The sequence below is a fragment of the Rutilus rutilus genome (genome assembly GCF_951802725.1).
Source record: "Rutilus rutilus genome assembly, chromosome: 5".
NCBI lineage: Eukaryota > Metazoa > Chordata > Actinopteri > Cypriniformes > Leuciscidae > Rutilus > Rutilus rutilus.
In genome coordinates, this window is record NC_140213.1 from 47,578,432 (window position 1) to 47,600,977 (window position 22,546).

At 39.7% G+C, this 22,546-nt stretch overlaps 2 protein-coding genes across 3 annotated transcripts in view; both read left to right on the forward strand.

The window, feature by feature from the left end:
• LOC311290790 (uncharacterized protein) overlaps positions 1–22,546 on the forward strand; it is a 155,643-nt gene that overhangs the window by 3,491 nt on the left and 129,606 nt on the right. Inside the window, exon 1 of one of the 2 annotated variants that reach the window (XM_084409499.1) lies at positions 22,339–22,503. The exons of the other annotated variant lie outside the window; for it this stretch is intronic. The gene's annotated coding sequence lies outside the window, so the exon portion shown is untranslated. Of the gene's footprint in view, positions 1–22,338; positions 22,504–22,546 lie in introns of those variants that run through there. 2 annotated transcript variants of the gene reach the window in all.
• LOC311290811 (ribonuclease inhibitor-like) lies at positions 812–22,507 on the forward strand (the record flags this gene model as incomplete). Its single annotated transcript, XM_084409524.1, has 7 exons — positions 812–819; positions 1,183–1,353; positions 11,511–11,681; positions 20,255–20,428; positions 21,242–21,415; positions 22,023–22,196; positions 22,333–22,507. The coding sequence occupies 7 exons, from the start codon at positions 812–814 to the stop codon at positions 22,505–22,507; spliced, it is 1,047 nt and encodes a 348-aa protein (XP_084265650.1).

Genomic DNA, 22,546 nt, shown 5'->3' on the forward strand with positions numbered 1-22,546 from the left:
ATGATAGGCCTAATGTACTGATCACGGCAGTAATAGAAGGGAGGGGTGCACTTTATGACAGCTCATCGAGTCGTTTTACAGATATAAAGTTTACCAGTTTATTAAGCAGCCACTGAAAAGGTGTATATATTTGTTTACTGTTAGTTGTAACAAGTGTTTTGTGTACTTTGCTGAGTTTCTTGATGATAATGAAATGGAGAGAGAAAGAGTTTATGGACAAGACTTTAATGTGCACTTCTTATACTGTGTTCATTCAGCTCTTACAGTGATTTTCTGGAGTAAAACTGTGGTCCGCTACAACAGGCTTGTATTAATAGTGGATAAAAGCAGATGACAAATACATTATAACCGTAATTAAACTAAACTATACCTGTTCTATGTCCATACAGCATATATTCTCTGGCTCTGTGGGCATTATTGTCCGACTCCGGGTCGAAATGAACAGCGTTACTGAGAGTTTCTGTTTTGATATTATATCATGATATTGTCGTGACTGAGCATGAGCTCTTGAAGCTCCACCCTCTTTGCAGGCAACAGCAGCTCATTTGCATTTAAAGAGACACACACAAAAACGGCATGTATTTCTGAGCCCCAAAAAGTGACAATTTAAACATGCTGTAAAAAATGATCTATGGGGTATTTTGAGCTAAAACTTCACATACACACTCTGGGGACATCAGAGACTTATTTTACATCTTGTGATAAGGGGCATAATAGGTGCCCTTTAAGATGTTTTGAGAATACGGTCCCAGATCTCTCTTATTGAAAATGTATGGCTCATCATGAAAACGAGAATCAGAGAACAACCACCATGGACTGGTTAGTAGCTGAAGTCTTGTATCAAGCGAGATTAGGCAAAAATTCCACTTGCAAAACTGTAATTCCCAAACAGTTAAAAAGTTTATTTAAAAGAAAAGATGATGTTACACAGTGGTAAACATGCCTCAGTCCCAACTCTTTTAGCGGGTGATGCAGCCGTCACATTTTTTATTTATTTCAAAACACAATTAAGTTGGTCAGTAAAACATTGGAAATCTCGTCTTTGTACTTAAAGGTCAGTTAAATAAAGGTTAAAGAAAAGTAACAAATCACAGACTGTTGATTTTATTTCATTTTACAAAATGTACCAACGTCTCTGGACATTGTGTTTGTAAATTCTCCCTCATCTGATCATCATTTTAGGCTGCGTAAGTGTGGTCTAACAGAGGAAAGCTGTTCAGCTCTCGCTACAGTCCTGAGATCAAACTCCAGTCTGAAAGAGCTTGACATCAGCAACAATAATCTGCAGGATTCAGGAGTGAAGAAACTCCAGAACGGATTAGAAAATACAAACTGCACACTGGAGAGACTCAGGTGAGTTCAATGAACTATTGTTTGATTGCACTTAACTTGAATGTTTTTTATAGTAGTTTATGTTTTAACAGCAGTGTTGGGGAAGCTACTCTGAATCTGTAGTTTGACAAGCTACAAGCTGCTCAAAAGTTAAAGTAAAGTTACATTCAAGCTTGTAGCTACTCTACAAGTTTCTATTAAAAAGTAGCTAGCTACATTGAACCTTCTTTTTTACAATGACATTGTTACAAATAACTGAATATTTGTTAATGAATAAAGTTATAAGTAAAATATTACTGGGTTTAAAACAACATGTTGTAATGCAATTATGGTTTCAATGAGTAGGGTGAATTCAGGTTGACTGGGACAGTTTTTCCCAGTCATTTCAATGGCAAAAAGTGTCCCAATCGTTTGATTTCAAACTTACTGTCAAAGTGCAAAATATTACAAATGTAACATCAATACAAGAACAAAATGTATGCAAACTCAAACTGGATACAGGAGTAATCAAAAATGCAGGTTAAACTCACAGCACATGCGATAGGCTATTTACTGAAAAGAGCCGCTCTGAGACGCAAATCATGAGCTGCTCGCGCTTTGCTTGAAATCCCACCGCAACCATCCTTTGCCAAGTAATAAGCGCACTACTATATTGCAATTTTATTTCAGTTCGATTAGTGATCTTTTATGTTCATTACAAAACTAACGGGACAGATTAATCTATGGTGGTTCATTATTGTGATTAAAATAGAAATATACATTTGATATAGAGTGCAATAAAGCAGGATAAGTAGTACATTTAAAAAACTATTATTCACCTTCCATATGCGCTTTAAGTCTTTAATGTAGACTGCATTTTAATCTTTGGTTTGCATAAATTACAGCCGATTCACATGAAATATCCATTCCTGTACATCTTTTTTATAATCATCAGACAATCTCTTGTTTGACTGTAAAGTCACAAAATGCATGATGTAACAACAGATGGTGGTAATGAACAAGTGTAGTTTATCTAGTAAGAAGACGCTGCGTTGCTTCAATGCATTACAGGCTCATGAATCATCAGAATGCAAAATGGAGTGTAGCTTTCAGTCGCACTACACGGCTACTTGGAAAAAGTAGCTAGCTACTGGAAAAGCTACAATGTTTTAAAAGTAGCTGAGCTACTGTCCAGATACAAAAAAATGTAGTTATGTTAGTGGTATCGTGACTTGTACTGTAGCTAGCTACTCTCCAACACTGTTTAACAGTATGAAATATGTTTAAATATATTAATCATAAAATAACAATAACTTGATGAATTTTATAAATACCCTTTTTTTTCTAGACTTTCAGACTGCAGTATCACAGAAGAAGGTTATAAAGCTCTGGCTTCAGCTCTGAGATCAAACCCTTCACACCTGATAGAGCTGGATCTCACAGGAAATGATCCTGGACAATCAGGAGTGAAGGAGCTCGATGATTTACTACAGGATCAGAACTGTCAACTCAAGACACTGAGGTGAGACATGATGAAATAACACAAAATAAATATGCATGCTAAATATTCATACAAAATATTCTTTCAGTAATACAATAAGCTCCACAGGTTTTGTAGTGGGGGTTACTGAGTTTTGTTTAGATACAATTGCAACCGTCTACGCACATCTTGGCAATAGAATCGCCATTGGCTAGTACATTTTTTTTATATCTCACTAGACTGAGATATATATATATATATATATATATATATATATATATAATATATGATTACATCAAATCTGCTTGTCTTTGTAAAATGCCACAGCTTTTTAAATATCTGAACGTACACTCTTAACATCAGTCAATTAAGCATTATATAATGATAATCAAGCACTATTTAATGATAGAACTTTAGTAATTAGAACTAAAACTTGGTAACCATGTATGCATGCATATTTGTCATTTTAACTGAAATTAGGGCTGGTGGTGCTTATGTGGACAATCCTTATGCTGGCTGCGCATCCATTGAGCTGAATTGAAATAGTACAGACGGAGAGCGAAACTCTGAATCGCTCAGATATATTTTCAATTGCTGAACACTCTGACTATTCCAAACTCATACTTTGCCTCTAACACACACACTCTGCCTCTAACACACACACTGGCGAGTAAAATCTAAGAGTTGATTAGCCAATGGCTCGTGATAGACATTATTTAGTGCCCAGAGTGCAAATTTACTCGCAGATGCAAGTGATTTACTCTCATTGTAGAGGGTTGAATTGTACTGATGGTATTCAGTAGTATGGTATTAAATGTTTCTGAAACTGTAGTTTAATGCCATCAAGCCCAGGTTCACTGTATCACTGTATCTCTCTACAGCAGTTCTGTGAGTCTCCAGATGTTCACAAACATGCAGTTTCACAAGCCAGTTTTCTCTGTGCTGATGTTTCTCACATATTGCTTAAAGCCATAAAGACATTTAAATTTCATCTTCCCTTCTGCAGGTTTTTGAGTCCTACTGCAGAGGAAGCCTGTACATATTTGACAGAACTTGTGGGTAAAAACCCGTTACTCCAGAGAGAGCTGAACCTGAGTGGACGTGACCTAGGAGACACACGAGTGAATCAGATCGCTGCTCTACTGCAGGATAAACACTGTAAACTCAACACACTGATGTAAGTATTTTGTTTTAGTGACATAAAATGTTACATTACATTTAATATTATTTTCACAGTAGTGGATAATACCATTTCCTCATTTGTTTGAGTCAGAGCAGTTTTTCTCTTAGCAGACAATAATGTTATATATTAAAATTAAGTAAACAATTAAAAACATACACATTTAGATAAAAATTACTTTCACAGATTGTATATATAATTTAAATTAAGTACACATACCGTATATGCTTTAATTCCAAAAGTTTATATTTTATATCTACAGAGTTTTTACTTTAAAGTATGTTGATGTGTGCAAATATTTGGTTGTGGATAGAGACCTGCAATCCCGTGGGATCTCACCCAACGCAACAGAGTGCGGCACGGGACAAGATTTGATAGGCAAGTGCAGGTTGTGGGAGAATAAAATGATTCGTGGGACATAGAATATCTAAAAACAAAGAAATTATTATTCATCTATTGCACAAAAGCAACAAGAACAACGAAAGAAAGGAAAAATGTATTTACAAATGCAAGAAAATGCAGAGTTTTTTTTATTTTTACAGCATTGAGCAATGTAGCCTATCACAGACTTGATTTCTTTTACACAATGACCAATCAGATGTATTTAAGTTAATCCACTCACTGCTCAAAACGCCTTAGTTTTTTGTTCAGTGTTCACACTCTCAATATCACAAACAAATTGTAGACATTATAAAATGTTTTTTGTGCAGTCAACTTTACTTATTATAACAGGTTTTTTTTTTCCCATGCCTGGAGAAGTATAAAAATTTAAGATGCATTTGATTTGACAGAAAATATGAATGGAAACTTGAATGCAGAATGATGTCATCAACATTATTGATCCGATTTGGTGGTAACAAGTAAAAATGTAGCACCCAAATGATGACATTGACACGGAAGAACCCCTTTTGAAGTTGATATGAAATTGTGTAAACTTTTTTGCATTTTGAAAAAACATTCCCTAACTCAGTGTTTTTTTGGTCGCGCCCCTTTAAACCATTTAAAAAAATCTTGTCACCCCCCCCCCCCTTTTTTTAAAAGTTTTTAAAAAAAACTTTATTTAAATTAAAATAAAAACGGAAAGATTTTTTACATTCAAAACCAGCAATGAAAAACACCTGGAATAGTTTCACTTTGTAATGTCATATAACAGTAAGAGAGAGAAATATATCAGAACTTAACTTTTAATTTAAATAAACAAAAACATTAAAATATTTCAGTGATGCTTTGGATGAATGATATACAATATATTGGCCCATTGAAATCGGCAATATATAACAGCTTTTGACAGCGCCTCACGAGCTCAGCTTCTTGTTCGTCTCACCAGAACACACACAGCAGCGGAGTGGCGCATTCACAATCGCAGCCTGTGATTTGGTCCGCTGAAGAGGTGCTTTTATATGGCGAGCAACTTCTATATTGGCCTTGTTCCAACTGTGTCAAGTCAATGGTCTGAAGAAGAACGATTCAGTGTAGTTGCCGTTCGATGCCGCTTTATAAAGACAGAGCGCTAACCGCTATTCACACACTTGAACGCCGTAGCAGCGGCTTGTTTTTTCTTTTCTTTCTGCTGATTGAGAACCACTGCCCTAACTTATTTACATTTCTGAAATGGAAAATGCTGATAGAGAGAATTACAAATATTTACAAATCTTAGTTTGATCATCATAGCTCTGATTCATTGTCTTTTCTCTTTGTGTCTTCAGTCTGCATGGATGCAGTATTACAGAGAATCAGTGTCACACCCTGACTTCGGCTCTATTAGGAGAGATCCCCTGATATGATTGTATTCATTCATAGGATTGTATGCTTTGGGTGCACAGTAGTATGAAAGCGCTATATAAATGCCTCATTCTATTCTATTCTATTCTATTCTATTCTATTCTATTCTATTCTATTCTATTCTATTCTATATACTTATATACTAAATAAAATAATGAATTTGATTATCGATTAGTCATGTCTGCGCACTGTGCACAAAATCATCCGCCTGTCACAGTAGGGAATAACCCATTTATTTAGATAAAACGCATGGAAAGCAGCTGCTGTGTGAAAGGTGCACGAGTCACAACCCAACTGAAACATGAGAATGCATCAAGCGCTCTTGCATGAGGATTTACTGTATCTTGCCTTGTGTAGGGGGATGCTTGGAAGAACATGGCACTGATGAAGGGTTGAACCCGAAAACGTTTTGCTGCACATTTAGTTTTCTGACTAAATAAAAGAGGTCTGTAATTACCAGCATTACTTGCATCGTTTCCAGGCTTCCTTATTGGAATAATTACTGCCACCTTCCAGCTTTGTGGAAGCCTTCCCTCATCCCACACCTTGTTATATGACATCAATCATTTCTCCAGAACTTCTATACTTAGATGTTTGAACATACTGTAACACACTTTTCGCACTTTTTACACACTGTAACGCCGGTTTCCCTGTCCTATCCAGTGCTCTCTGCAACTCTCCCATGCTAAAAGGAACATCTTGCTCCTCATCCACATTATCTTTCCTGCATATCACATCCTTATACTGTGCTCTTGTTCTTTCTATTCCTATTCTTCTAGAACTGTTTATAGTAACAAAACCTTTTGCCATCATCTCTACCTTTTCCTTGTTGTCGCAATCTCATTTCCTTCAGTCATAACTGGATAATTCCATTCTCTTTTATCCCCACATCTTTTTAAACATTCCCCATATTTAACCTATTTGAGTTGTATTTCCTATTGTGCCACAATAAGATTTCCAGAATGTTCTTTTTGTCTGTCTGATTGTCCTCCTTACTATTGCCTGAGCTTGCTTATACTGAATCAAATGCTGATAATTATGTGTTCTTTTAACTAACCTAAATTATTTATTTCTATTTTTCACTGCCTCTTTACATTTATCATCCCACCTTGGCACTGCTTTCTTTTTACATCTTACAGGGAATGGATTCTGCTGCTGCTGATATTATTTCTTGCTTTATTAGGTTGTCTAATGTTTCAACACTCAATTCATCACTAATTTGATTAATCAATCTATTACTTTCCTTCTGGAATTTTCCCCAATCAGCTTTCTCAAAAATCCATTTCCCACTTGCTTCCTCAATACTCCATACTACCTCTAGATTTATTTTGCACCACACTGGACAATGATCACTGCCTATTGTGCCATCTTTCCAAGTGGATGCTGCACACTGGTGGTGGTAGAGGAGAGACCCTGAACGTATTGTAAAGCGCTTTGGGTATAAAGTATTACATATGAAAAGCTCATTCATTCATTTTTATGCACTGTCCAATCACATTTTGCTGCAATTTTTTCATTAAAATCCCCACACCATATAATATTATTAAAATGTTGTCCCTCTATCTCTTCTAGCTTGGCTTTCTCTAGCCTTTTACAAGGATTATAATACCAACTCTCTATTTCCAGCCCATTCTCGTTAATTTCCCACTCTTAAGACTTGGTACAGTATTCCTTGCTTTATACACACCCTCCTCCTCACCCCTCCCTTCTATCATACCTTACCACCACATAATCATATGTTACGAACCCCTGCTGTAAGATGCTCGTTGAGAAAAGGGGTCAGCAACATAAAAGGAGACACGAGGCCAAGAGCAATTTAAACATTTATTATAAGACTAATAAATGATTGCACAAACTCACATCTCTGTCACCACTCTCCACATGTAACAATAACACTTAAACTATACCAAAGTCAACATATACTTAACAGACACTGACAAATAGATCAAACCAAAAGAACATCAGACAGAACACAGCTTGTCTTCAACGGCTGGCTGGGCATCATGACGCGCACGGGATTCACTGCTGCTTGTCTCATTCTGTTTCACACTTCTCTTATATACTCTAGCAGGAGCCATTAGAGCAACGGGACACAGGTGTGCAGGGGCGGAGCCTAACACTCAGAAGAGAAAAGACTAATCAGATCACAAACAAACACAAAATACAAATACCACACTCATAAGGCTTAGGCCGTAACACATTAAAAAAAATCCAATTGAGGTTTTAACCTAGTTTCTTGAATGCACACAATCTGTTTTTTTCTATCCTACTATCAACAAATTGCTTAAAGTCCTGCCCAATAGCTAACAGACTTCTCACATCCCATTGTAAAATTAACATTATTAGGATTATGAACCCAATCATGATGTCTCCTGACTTCTGAGTTCGCCATTTATTTACTCCCATTTCAACCCCATCATGTCCAAATGGTGTTCTGCTGCTTTCACAATTACCTGAATTCTTTGTCTTTGACTTAATCTCCTATGCATTAATTATTCCTGCAATGAATGTGACCAGTTTCTTTTTCTCTATCCATGCTGATTATTAATTTCCTCTTCTCTTTTATTCACTCTTCCCTCTCTATATTCTGGTTCCTCTGTCCAGTCATCTTAACTGCTTCAGCATATGACACCTTCTCTTTTAACCTTATCTTCTGCTCCACCACCTCTTTTTTTTTTAAAGTTGCTTCACATCCCCAGGATGCTACACTATGGTTTCCTCCACAGTTACAACACTTAGGTTTTGTTCCCTCACCACACATCCCATAATCATGTTCACCTCCGCATCTAGTACACCTTCTTTTCCCTTTACACATTTTAGCTGTATGTCCAAACTCCTGACAGTTGTAGCATCTCATTGTTTCTCTCACATTATATCTTACAAAACCAAAATATACTTCTTTAGGTAACTCTTTCTCCTCAAATTCAATCAGTATTGACTGTCTCCTTTTTCTCTATTCCTTTGGTCAATCTTTTTTACACTTTTCACTGTGAAATTTCCCACTCTCATGTTTTCCAGAATTTCTTTACTATTGACATTAATGGGAACCACACAAATCACTCTCTAAAGCTGTGAGCGAGCGTATACAGGCACGTCTGCCTCATAATACAACATTAAAAAGCTATCTTTGTAAATAAACGGGTCGTCATCGCCTGGGAATTCAAAGGGGAATCGGATTTGCTTGTTAAGACGAAGGTCGATGTCCAGATATCGGATATGTATCTGATTTAAAACCACATTTGGAAGTGGCTCAGATCAGATGCGAAAAAATCGGATCTCGAGCGGATTTTTGTAAACACAGCCTTAAATTGTAACAAAAGGACCCTAAAGCTGCAGTCCGTAACTTTTTTTGGTTAAAAATGATCCAAAATCAAGCTTCTGCCATTCGTCTTTGCATCATTACGTCACGTCTGTATACATAAAGAAGGAGTCCTGGATAGTAAGCTATATCGCGTGTGTGGATGCAGCAGGTGGTGGAATCGGTTGTAGCCTCTTCTTACTGCAGCTGAATGCAATTAAACTTGTAGTTTTAATGCTGGTTTGTGATCCAGCAAGTACAAAACGACAATCATCGTTGACAACTGGTGCGTTAATAGACAACCCACACATACACCTCATGCAAGATTTTTTATTTTTTTATTTTTTTTAATAACCCCTTAAACCATGACTTCTGGCAAGTTTTGTGGATAGAAATGGACATTTTGAGACATACAAATTTGACATACCATGACTGGTCACAAACAGGATTAGGACAGGATTATTCATGTTTTTCTTTTGTGTTAATTTTCAGATGTAAGGTAGAAATTTATAGTGGAAAAATGAAACTCTTTCCTCCCTCATCTGCACTACTGATCTTTTTTTTTTGTAACACACTTTTGCACTTAGATAGATCATCATGTAACCAGTACTTTCATTTATTTTATCCTGTAGATATTTTGAACATTAAAATCCAAATGAAACTTTTCATTAGTTTAAAAGGTGACTAGCTTGCATAGCCTATTTTACTTCACTAACCTCCAGGGACGTGCAAAGAGTTAATCAGGGGCAGGGGCTCAAATGTAAGAAAGACAATTTGCTGTGATTAATCGCAATTAATCGCATTTCCCCCAAACTTGTAATCATCAATATTTAAATATAGAATCACTAATTAAATTAAACAACACACAAAAAAGGGGGAAAAAAGAAAAATGTCCACACAAATTGGACAGAAAATAGCCCTATATTAAAATATAAAACATCAATATATTATTCTTCATTCAGTTCTATGCAACATACTCAGATTTAACAGATTTATTTTTTGATTAACTGTCAAAATAAAGTATAGTCATACAAAGCTCTTATTACCAGAGCATGTGATCAGAGCAGGTAATTTTACCATTGTTGCCCAGCATTGCTATACCAGCTCAGCAAACAGAAGTCTACTACTGAGATATTTCACGTTATTTGAGCGGACTTTGCTTTTCCAGTGCGTGATCGGTAGCCAACATGATTGGAGCGTTTGGGCCGTTAAGGAGCAGAACGCGCAGCGCAAACACAGAGCGGAGAGCGCAGTGCGCCGACACACACTCACACACACACGGAACGGAGAGCGCGGCGCAAACACGGAGCGGAAAAGACCCGCACGTGAAGTTACGAAACAAGCTGCGTGAGAATGAAACCTGATCGCCGAACACGGAAGGGCGGGACGGCATATTTTCCATAGACAGTAAAAAAATGGACACAGCGACCCCATAGACTTAAACGGAGAAAAGTTCGTACCGCTTCTCCTTTCCACAAACGCTTGCTCACTCTCCAGTGGCGTCTGTCGTGGTGTCGTTGTGTCTGTCGCCGCGTCGCTTTTATTATGAGTGCGCTTTCCGCGCGCCCACATTTGAAATATTTGCATGTGAACGGCCCCTTATGACAACGTGTGTAAGTGAATGTCGTGATATTACTGATCATGTGAAGATTTTGCAGCGGTGCTGAAAATCCAGCGGCGGCGCTGCGCCGCTGCTTAATACATTGTAGGGGAAACACTGATATATATATATATATATATATATATATATATTGTACAAATAAGTCATTAGATTGCAATATAATTACTTTGTAATAAGTGACTATGAAATAATTAACATTTTACAAATGAAATGCTATGTTTTCTACTGTTATGACATCTTTTAATAAGAATTGTAAAAGAAGTTTGTCCTATTTGCTCTTCTATGCACTGAAAGTTCAAAGGCTTAATATTTCTATTCTTCTTAGAATGCACCAGAACGTGCCATTTACATGTTTAAATCACAAAAAAATTCCCTGACCCCCCCACAGTGATTTCATTCATGTGAGTTTGCAGGTCTGTTATTGAAGGAGTAATTACAGTTTCAAGACTATTTGTCTCTTTGTCTTCTTCTAGACTTTCAGACTGCAGTATCACAGAAGAAGGTTATAAAGCTCTGGCTTCAGCTCTGAGATCAAACCCTTCACACCTGATAGAGCTGGATCTCACAGGAAATGATCCTGGACAATCAGGAGTGAAGGAGCTCAGTGATTTACTACAGGATCAGAAGTGTCAACTCAAGACACTGAGGTGAGACGTGATCAAATTGTACAAAATAAATGATATGCAGGCAATTTATTTTTATAAACATTATTTCACTAACTTTTATCCAACAACAAATTGTGCAGGTTATTATATTAAAATAATTTCAAGGTAAATGAAACAAACTGATTACACTAAGTTTAGTTGATTTTAAACCTGCTTCATCTTCCCTTCTGCAGGTTTTTGAGTCGTGATGCAGATGAAGCCTCTCAGTATTTGAGAGGAATTGTGGGTAAAAACCCGTTACTCCTGAGAGAACTGAATCTGAGTGCATGTAAACTAGGAGACACACGAGTGAATCAGATCACTGCTCTACTGCAGGATAAACACTGTAAACTCAACACACTGATGTGAGTAATTTACACAAGTTTCAAATTTATCCTTTGCATTGAAGTATCCCACATTATATTAAGTGTCATCAGCTATGTACTGAAATTTAAATTCATCATTTGATACAGTGCTCTTATTGCAGGAGTGGAGCTTGGCCACCCCGCTCACAGTTGATGTTTCTGTCTCATTTTTCTTGACAAGAATATTGTTTATATAGAAGTGGATCTGTCTCTACTGGTCTCAAACTCAGTTCCTAGAGGGCCACAGCTTGACACAGAAGTGTCAAGTGCGGTTCGGTTAGTACAGAAGTGTCAAGTGCGGTTCGGTTAGGACAGAAGTGTCAAGTGCGGTTCGGTTAGTACAGAAGTGTTAAGTGATCATCGGTTCGGTTAGTACAGAAGTGTTAAATGCGGTTCGGTTAGGACAGAAGTGTCAAGTGCGGTTCGGTTAGTACAGAAGTGTTAAGTGATCATCGGTTCGGTTAGTACAGAAGTGTTAAATGCGGTTCGGTTAGGACAGAAGTGTTAAGTGATCATCGGTTTGGTTAGGACAGAAGTGTTAAGTGCGGTTCGGTTAGGACAGAAGTGTTAAATGCGGTTCGGTTAGGACAGAAGTGTTAAGTGCGGTTCGGTTAGGACTGAAGTGTTAAGTGCGGTTCGGTTAGGACTGAAGTGTTAAGTGCGGGTCGGTTAGGACAGAAGTGTTAAGTGATCATCGGTTTGGTTAGGACAGAAGTGTTAAGTGCGGTTCGGTTAGGACAGAAGTGTTAAATGCGGTTCGGTTAGGACAGAAGTGTTAAATGCGGTTCGGTTAGGACTGAAGTGTTAAGTGCGGTTCGGTTAGGACTGAAGTGTTAAGTGCGGGTCGGTTAGGACAGAAGTGTTAAGTGCGGGTCGGTTAGGACAGAAGTGTTAAGTGCGGTTCGGTTAGGACAGAAGTGTTAAGTGCGGTTCGGTTAGTACAGAAGTGTTAAATGCGGTTCGGTTAGGACAGAAGTGTCAAGTGCGGTTCGGTTAGGACAGAAGTGTTAAGTGATCATCGGTTCGGTTAGGACAGAAGTGTTAAATGCGGTTCGGTTAGGACAGAAGTGTTAAGTGCGGTTCGGTTAGGACTGAAGTGTTAAGTGCGGTTCGGTTAGGACTGAAGTGTTAAGTGCGGGTCGGTTAGGACAGAAGTGTTAAGTGATCATCGGTTTGGTTAGGACAGAAGTGTTAAGTGCGGTTCGGTTAGGACAGAAGTGTTAAATGCGGTTCGGTTAGGACAGAAGTGTTAAATGCGGTTCGGTTAGGACTGAAGTGTTAAGTGCGGTTCGGTTAGGACTGAAGTGTTAAGTGCGGGTCGGTTAGGACAGAAGTGTTAAGTGCGGGTCGGTTAGGACAGAAGTGTTAAGTGCGGTTCGGTTAGGACAGAAGTGTTAAGTGCGGTTCGGTTAGTACAGAAGTGTTAAATGCGGTTCGGTTAGGACAGAAGTGTTAAATGCGGTTCGGTTAGGACAGAAGTGTTAAATGCGGTTCGGTTAGGACAGAAGTGTTAAATGCGGTTCGGTTAGTACAGAAGTGTCAAGTGCGGTTCGGTTAGGACAGAAGTGTCAAGTGCGGTTCGGTTAGTACAGAAGTGTTAAGTGATCATCGGTTCGGTTAGTACAGAAGTGTTAAATGCGGTTCGGTTAGGACAGAAGTGTCAAGTGCGGTTCGGTTAGTACAGAAGTGTTAAGTGATCATCGGTTCGGTTAGTACAGAAGTGTTAAATGCGGTTCGGTTAGGACAGAAGTGTTAAGTGATCATCGGTTTGGTTAGGACAGAAGTGTTAAGTGCGGTTCGGTTAGGACAGAAGTGTTAAATGCGGTTCGGTTAGGACAGAAGTGTTAAGTGCGGTTCGGTTAGGACTGAAGTGTTAAGTGCGGTTCGGTTAGGACTGAAGTGTTAAGTGCGGGTCGGTTAGGACAGAAGTGTTAAGTGATCATCGGTTTGGTTAGGACAGAAGTGTTAAGTGCGGTTCGGTTAGGACAGAAGTGTTAAATGCGGTTCGGTTAGGACAGAAGTGTTAAATGCGGTTCGGTTAGGACTGAAGTGTTAAGTGCGGTTCGGTTAGGACTGAAGTGTTAAGTGCGGGTCGGTTAGGACAGAAGTGTTAAGTGCGGGTCGGTTAGGACAGAAGTGTTAAGTGCGGTTCGGTTAGGACAGAAGTGTTAAGTGCGGTTCGGTTAGTACAGAAGTGTTAAATGCGGTTCGGTTAGGACAGAAGTGTCAAGTGCGGTTCGGTTAGGACAGAAGTGTTAAGTGATCATCGGTTCGGTTAGGACAGAAGTGTTAAATGCGGTTCGGTTAGGACAGAAGTGTTAAGTGCGGTTCGGTTAGGACTGAAGTGTTAAGTGCGGTTCGGTTAGGACTGAAGTGTTAAGTGCGGGTCGGCTAGGACAGAAGTGTTAAGTGATCATCGGTTTGGTTAGGACAGAAGTGTTAAGTGCGGTTCGGTTAGGACAGAAGTGTTAAATGCGGTTCGGTTAGGACAGAAGTGTTAAATGCGGTTCGGTTAGGACTGAAGTGTTAAGTGCGGTTCGGTTAGGACTGAAGTGTTAAGTGCGGGTCGGTTAGGACAGAAGTGTTAAGTGCGGGTCGGTTAGGACAGAAGTGTTAAGTGCGGTTCGGTTAGGACAGAAGTGTTAAGTGCGGTTCGGTTAGTACAGAAGTGTTAAATGCGGTTCGGTTAGGACAGAAGTGTTAAATGCGGTTCGGTTAGGACAGAAGTGTTAAATGCGGTTCGGTTAGGACAGAAGTGTTAAGTGATCATCGGTTTGGTTAGGACAGAAGTGTTAAGTTCGGTTAGGACAGAAGTGTTAAGTGCGGTTCGGTTAGGACAGAAGTGTTAAATGCGGTTCGGTTAGGACAGAAGTGTTAAGTGCGGTTCGGTTAGGACAGAAGTGTTAAGTGCGGTTCGGTTAGGACAGAAGTGTTAAGTGCGGTTCGGTTAGGACAGAAGTGTTAAGTGCGGTTCGGTTAGGACAGGAGTGTTAAGTGATCATCGGTTTGGTTAGGACAGAAGTGTTAAGTGCGGTTCGGTTAGGACAGAAGTGTTAAGTGCGGTTCGGTTAGGACAGAAGTGTTAAATGCGGTTCGGTTAGGACAGAAGTGTTAAATGCGGTTCGGTTAGGACAGAAGTGTCAAGTGCGGTTCGGTTAGGACAGAAGTGTTAAGTGCGGTTCGGTTAGGACAGAAGTGTTAAGTGATCATCGGTTTGGTTAGGACAGAAGTGTCAAGTGCGGTTCGGTTAGGACAGAAGTGTTAAGTGATCATCGGTTTGGTTAGGACGGAAGTGTTAAGTGCGGTTCGGTTAGGACAGAAGTGTCAAGTGCGGTTCGGTTAGGACAGAAGTGTCAAGTGCGGTTCGGTTAGTACAAAAGTGTCAAGTGCGGTTCGGTTAGTACAGAAGTGTCAAGTGCGGTTCGGTTAGGACAGAAGTGTCAAGTGCGGTTCGGTTCGGTTAGTACAAAAGTGTTAAATGCGGTTCGGTTAGTACAAAAGTGTCAAGTGCGGTTCGGTTAGTACAGAAGTGTCAAGTGCGGTTCGGTTAGGACAGAAGTGTCAAGTGCAGTTCGGTTCGGTTAGTACAAAAGTGTTAAATGCGGTTCGGTTAGTACAAAAGTGTCAAGTGCGGTTCGGTTAGGACAGAAGTGTCAAGTGCGGTTCGGTTAGGACAGAAGTGTCAAGTGCGGTTCGGTTAGGACAGAAGTGTCAAGTGCGGTTCGGTTAGTACAAAAGTGTCAAGTGCGGTTCGGTTAGTACAGAAGTGTCAAGTGCGGTTCGGTTCGGTTAGTACAAAAGTGTTAAATGCGGTTCGGTTAGTACAGAAGTGTCAAGTGCGGTTCGGTTAGGACAGAAGTGTTAAATGCGGTTCGGTTAGGACAGAAGTGTCAAGTGCGGTTCGGTTCGGTTAGTACAAAAGTGTTAAATGCGGTTCGGTTAGTACAGAAGTGTCAAGTGCGGTTCGGTTAGGACAGAAGTGTCAAGTGCGGTTCGGTTAGTACAAAAGTGTTAAATGCGGTTCGGTTAGTATAAAAGTGTCAAGTGCGGTTCGGTTAGGACAGAAGTGTCAAGTGCGGTTCGGTTAGGACAGAAGTGTCAAGTGCGGTTCGGTTAGTACAAAAGTGTCAAGTGCGGTTCGGTTAGTACAGAAGTGTCAAGTGCGGTTCGGTTAGGACAGAAGTGTCAAGTTCGGTTCGGTTAGTACAAAAGTGTTAAATGCGGTTCGGTTAGTACAAAAGTGTCAAGTGCGGTTCGGTTAGGACAGAAGTGTCAAGTGCGGTTCGGTTAGGACAGAAGTGTCAAGTGCGGTTCGGTTAGTACAGAAGGGTCAAATGCGGTTCGGTTAGTACAAAAGTGTTAAATGCGGTTCGGTTAGGACAGAAGTGTTAAATGTGGTTCGGTTAGGACAGAAGTGTTAAATGTGGTTCGGTTAGGACAGAAGTGTTAAATGTGGTTCGGTTAGTAAAGAAGTGTCAAGTGCGGTTCGGTTAGGACAGAAGTGTCAAATGCGGTTCGGTTAGGACAGAAGTGTCAAGTGCGGTTCGGTTAGGACAGAAGTGTCAAGTGCGGTTCGGTTAGTACAAAAGTGTCAAGTGCGGTTCGGTTAGTACAGAAGTGTCAAGTGCGGTTCGGTTAGGACAGAAGTGTCAAGTGCGGTTCGGTTAGTACAGAAGGGTCAAATGCGGTTCGGTTAGTACAAAAGTGTTAAATGCGGTTCGGTTAGGACAGAAGTGTTAAATGTGGTTCGGTTAGGACAGAAGTGTTAAATGTGGTTCGGTTAGGACAGAAGTGTTAAATGTGGTTCGGTTAGTACAGAAGTGTCAAGTGCGGTTCGGTTAGGACAGAAGTGTTAAATGCGGTTCGGTTAGGACAGAAGTGTCAAGTGCGGTTCGGTTCGGTTAGTACAAAAGTGTTAAATGCGGTTCGGTTAGTACAGAAGTGTCAAGTGCGGTTCGGTTAGGACAGAAGTGTCAAGTGCGGTTCGGTTAGTACAAAAGTGTTAAATGCGGTTCGGTTAGTACAAAAGTGTCAAGTGCGGTTCGGTTAGGACAGAAGTGTCAAGTGCGGTTCGGTTCGGTTAGTACAAAAGTGTCAAGTGCGGTTCGGTTAGGACAGAAGTGTCAAGTGCGGTTCGGTTAGGACAGAAGTGTCAAGTGCGGTTCGGTTAGTACAGAAGGGTCAAATGCGGTTCGGTTAGTACAGAAGTGTTAAATGCGGTTCGGTTAGGACAGAAGTGTTAGGTGATCATCGGTTCAGTTAGTACAAAAGTGTTAAATGCGGTTCGGTTAGTACAGAAGTGTCAAGTGCGGTTCGGTTAGGACAGAAGTGTCAAGTGCGGTTCGGTTAGTACAAAAGTGTTAAATGCGGTTCGGTTAGTACAAAAGTGTCAAGTGCGGTTCGGTTAGGACAGAAGTGTCAAGTGCGGTTCGGTTCGGTTAGTACAAAAGTGTCAAGTGCGGTTCGGTTAGGACAGAAGTGTCAAGTGCGGTTCGGTTAGGACAGAAGTGTCAAGTGCGGTTCGGTTAGTACAGAAGGGTCAAATGCGGTTCGGTTAGGACAGAAGTGTTAAATGCGGTTCGGTTAGGACAGAAGTGTTAGGTGATCATCGGTTCAGTTAGTACAAAAGTGTCAAGTGCGGTTCGGTTAGGACAGAAGTGTCAAGTGCGGTTCGGTTAGGACAGAAGTGTCAAGTGCGGTTCGGTTAGTACAGAAGGGTCAAATGCGGTTCGGTTAGTACAAAAGTGTTAAATGCGGTTCGGTTAGGACAGAAGTGTTAAATGTGGTTCGGTTAGGACAGAAGTGTTAAATGTGGTTCGGTTAGGACAGAAGTGTTAAATGTGGTTCGGTTAGGACAGAAGTGTTAAATGTGGTTCGGTTAGTAAAGAAGTGTCAAGTGCGGTTCGGTTAGGACAGAAGTGTCAAATGCGGTTCGGTTAGGACAGAAGTGTCAAGTGCGGTTCGGTTAGGACAGAAGTGTCAAGTGCGGTTCGGTTAGTACAAAAGTGTCAAGTGCGGTTCGGTTAGTACAGAAGTGTCAAGTGCGGTTCGGTTAGGACAGAAGTGTCAAGTGCGGTTCGGTTAGTACAGAAGGGTCAAATGCGGTTCGGTTAGTACAAAAGTGTTAAATGCGGTTCGGTTAGGACAGAAGTGTTAAATGTGGTTCGGTTAGGACAGAAGTGTTAAATGTGGTTCGGTTAGTACAGAAGTGTCAAGTGCGGTTCAGTTAGGACAGAAGTGTTAAATGCGGTTCGGTTAGGACAGAAGTGTCAAGTGCGGTTCGGTTCGGTTAGTACAAAAGTGTTAAATGCGGTTCGGTTAGTACAGAAGTGTCAAGTGCGGTTCGGTTAGGACAGAAGTGTCAAGTGCGGTTCGGTTAGTACAAAAGTGTTAAATGCGGTTCGGTTAGTACAAAAGTGTCAAGTGCGGTTCGGTTAGGACAGAAGTGTCAAGTGCGGTTCGGTTCGGTTAGTACAAAAGTGTCAAGTGCGGTTCGGTTAGGACAGAAGTGTCAAGTGCGGTTCGGTTAGGACAGAAGTGTCAAGTGCGGTTCGGTTCGGTTAGTACAAAAGTGTCAAGTGCGGTTCGGTTAGGACAGAAGTGTCAAGTGCGGTTCGGTTAGGACAGAAGTGTTAGGTGATCATCGGTTCGGTTAGGACAGAAGTGTTAGGTGATCATCGGTTCAGTTAGTACAAAAGTGTTAAATGCGGTTCGGTTAGGACAGAAGTGTTAAGTGCGGTTCGGTTAGGACAGAAGTGTCAAGTGCGGTTCGGTTAGTACAGAAGGGTCAAATGCGGTTCGGTTAGGACAGAAGTGTTAAATGCGGTTCGGTTAGGACAGAAGTGTTAGGTGATCATCGGTTCAGTTAGTACAAAAGTGTTAAATGTGGTTCGGTTAGGACAGAAGTGTTAAATGCGGTTCGGTTAGGACAGAAGTGTTAAGTGATCATCGGTTCGGTTAGTACAAAAGTGTTAAATGCGGTTCGGTTAGGACAGAAGTGTTAAGTGATCATCGGTTCGGTTAGTACAGAAGTGTTAAATGCGGTTCGGTTAGGACAGAAGTGTTAAGTGATCATCGGTTTGGTTAGGACAGAAGTGTTAAATGCGGTTCGGTTAGGACAGAAGTGTCAAGTGCGGTTCGGTTAGGACAGAAGTGTCAAGTGCGGTTCGGTTAGGACAGAAGGGGTTACATCAGCAGTTCATTGATGGTGAAGTTGCAATTCTATGAATCAAATGGAGAGAAGTACTTTTTATGGGCTTTATCTATCTTTCCTTCCTGCACCTGGATTGTCTCTGAAGTCCATTAGACTGGCTAATGTCGGCAGGAGAAGAAAAGTTGATATCGCTGCTAGAGCACACATCTTGGAGCCTGCTTGGACCTTTGTTGGTTATAGTCTTGAGGGTACTGTGGATTTTTAAAGTTACTATAAAGTTAAAAATACTATAAAGTTGTATAGTAGTTTGCCACGTCGTCTTAGGTAAATGGTAACATTTCTTAAAGAGGTTGCCCCACATTATTAAGCAGTCCTCATGCAATATGCAGAGGAAGAAAGATGTTTCTGAAGATGAAAAGCATGAAATAATGCATTGTCTTACAAAAGGCACGAAAACTATAATTTGGCGAAAATGAAATAGAGATTGTCAAACCGTTAAAAGATTTGTGAATTTGTGAGCACAGAAGAACTTGGTCAGACAAAGGCTTATTAAGGAACACCGGTTGTCAAAATGATCCCCATATTTTGCGTTTTGGCCGTTCGTTTACACGACAACAGCGTTTTGGGTGCCTGAAAACGCAAAGTTTTGAAAACGGTCTCCGTGTAAATGTTGTGGCAAAAATTTCTTGAACATTATCATCACTGTGTAAGAGACTCTCTGAATCCAATTGTCTTTCAAAAATATTTATTCTTGCAAGAATAGGCCCAGTTGCCCACACAGAAGTCACAGAAGTCACACTGGAGCAAGTGCGACAGGGAGGGAGGGGCAGAGCTGCCTTTATATCATTTCTCAAGGTTTCGGCTTATCTAAAGAAGGGAAGGTTTCTTAGCTAGTGAACTAATTCTGCTGAGTTTATGCTTACAAACTCAGAAGTCCCAAATTGGACCACCTCTGACCCTTTAAAGCTGTCTCCCCCGATGTCTCACAGTTCACTCAGTTTAGAAACACATAGTCAGCGATAGTATCATTTCAATGTCTTACTGCAAATGAAAATCCATACTGTAAATCAATGAAAATCAAAATTTTCCATTACATAAACAACAAAAATGCAAATCTGTGAAGACGATGACGTCATGCACATGCCCATTGTGTTTAGTCTATAGTGTTTCATCGCCATCTAGTGGCCTGGCAGCAGAATACAGCGTTTTCAGTCAGTTTCGCGGATCTGTGGGAAAGGGGATCGTTTTGATAATGGTGTCGTCTGTACGCGGAAAACTCAAAGGAAAAACTTTTCAGCATATCGTTTTAAGCATATTGGTGTAAGCCTACCCTAAGACTGTCATTGCTGTTCATTAAAAAATGTTTGGAATTGTAAATAAACTGAAGGATGTTTCCTGTCTTTGTTTTCTTTCTCTTCAGGCTGAATAATAACAATATTACAGAAGAAGGTTGTGCTGCTCTGACTTCAGTGTTTAATTCAAACCCTTCAAACCTGATAGAGCTGGATCTGAGTGAGAATAAACTTGGAAACTCTGGAATAAAGAAGATCTGTGTTCTGTTGGAAAATCCTGAATGCATATTGGAGAAAATTAAGTATGTATTTTAATTTATTTACATTTCTGCATGATAATGTACTTTTCTGTGTGTGAAAATGTCCATTTAATTGAAGTTACCATTTTTGTACATTGCTATGTTTTGATGAAATTGAAATATTCAAATTGGGCAGATGTTATATTAAGACATCTGTTGCTTATATTTGATCTATTTCATAGATCCAGGATACTATGCATCCTGATAAAGTTCCCTTGGCCTTTGGAATTAAAATAGCCCCACATCATCACATAGCCTTCACCATACCTAGAGATTGGCATGGAGTACTTTCCATAAGATCATCTCTCAATGCAAATCAAACCAGCTATTAGGCTAACTGAAATAAAACCATGCCAATCTCTAGGTATGGTGAAGGCTATGTGATGATGTGGGGCTATTTTAATTCCAAAGGCCAAGGGAACTTTATCAGGATGCATAGTATTCTGGATCTATGAAGTAACTGGCCTTTAAAAATAAAAATCTGCCTGCCTCTATGGGAATTTAACATAGGGGTGTCCAGACTTATGCATCCTGTATTTTAAGGAAGAACATTTATTTATTTACGATACATTATTCATTCACAAAGAAAATTGGTGTCCTTAAAGGTTGGATTTTTCCTAATTTTTTTAATTAAGGCATTAAGTTCAGTTTCCAAAAGATGGAATCTAAAAGATTTTTTTATTCCTCTTTTTAGTTAACTTTAGCATGGGTGTCTAAACTTATGCATAGCACTGTAAATAGTCATCTCTATTTATACATGTGTTTTGCTTATGTAGTGTAGATCATTAAGTGCTTAACAGCTTCTTTCATACACAGACTCTCAGACTGCAGTATCACAGAAGAAGGTTATAAAGCTCTGGCTTCAGCTCTGAGATCAAACCCTTCACACCTGATAGAGCTGGATCTCAGAGGAAATGATCCTGGACAATCAGGAGTGAAGGAGCTCGATGATTTACTACAGGATGAACGCTGTACATTAAAGACCATCAGGTGATAAACGAGACAATTATCATAACTATGATTTTAACCAGATGTTACACAACACTACACATTAATCGACACTGGACTAGAGGTGCAAAGTATATTAGTGCCCGAGATATAATTGGCTGGGACAATAGAATTTACACTATTATTTCCATTAACAAGTTTTGTTATATTTGTGTTCAGCATATCATTTCTGATAATGATTCAGTGTATTTGTCTGGCGGTGTCATGTGTGTTTGGACAAATTATCATATCACATTATCATTTTCTGTTAGTATTAGTTTTGGGCATGTTTTAGTTTTGATCAGCTACTGTAATTATAGATATTCTGTTTAATGTGTAAAGAAGTAATAAGTGAAAACAATGAAAATACATTTCTGTATTTTCTCTTACTGGTTTTTGCTTATACATGAAAATGGCATATTGTTTGTTTGCGTTCTGTATGTTTATGAATATTTTATGGTTATTACATCCTGTAAATTTCATTTTGGTTTAATTCATTGATACAAATGCTTGTAGTAAATCATTCTACTGTTTAGTGACTCATTCAGGATGAAGCTGCAAAAGGCATAAAATAGGAATATTATCTGATTTGTAATTCTACTTCCTGTAGGTTTTTGAAAAGTGCTGCTGCACAGGAAGCGTGTGAGTGTCTCACTAAAGTTCTGGGTAGAAGTCCATTATTACTGACAGAACTGGATCTGAGTGAAGATAAATTAGGAGATCTGGATGGAGAGAAGCTCTCCGCTCTTTTGATGGACTCTCATAGCAAAGTGGAGAAAATCAAGTGAGTTAACATGATTTATACATTATAACTTCTCTGTTAATTGATTATAAAAGACGGTCAGTCACATGTGTGAGCAGATATGAAGAGCTGATGTGTGATAAATATGTGATGAATATATAAAATTATCTGTGTTTAGGCTGAATAATTGTGAGCTGACAGAGAAAAGCTGTTCAGTTCTAGCTACTGTTCTCTCCTCTAAAACCATCCTGAAAGAGCTGAACCTGAACAACAGCCGTCTGCTGGACTCTGGAGTCAAAGAGATCTGTGAGGGACTGAAGAATCCTGTGTGTGAGCTGAAGATACTCAAGTGAGTACATTTCACCATCAGCTTTCAACACCACAACACTTGC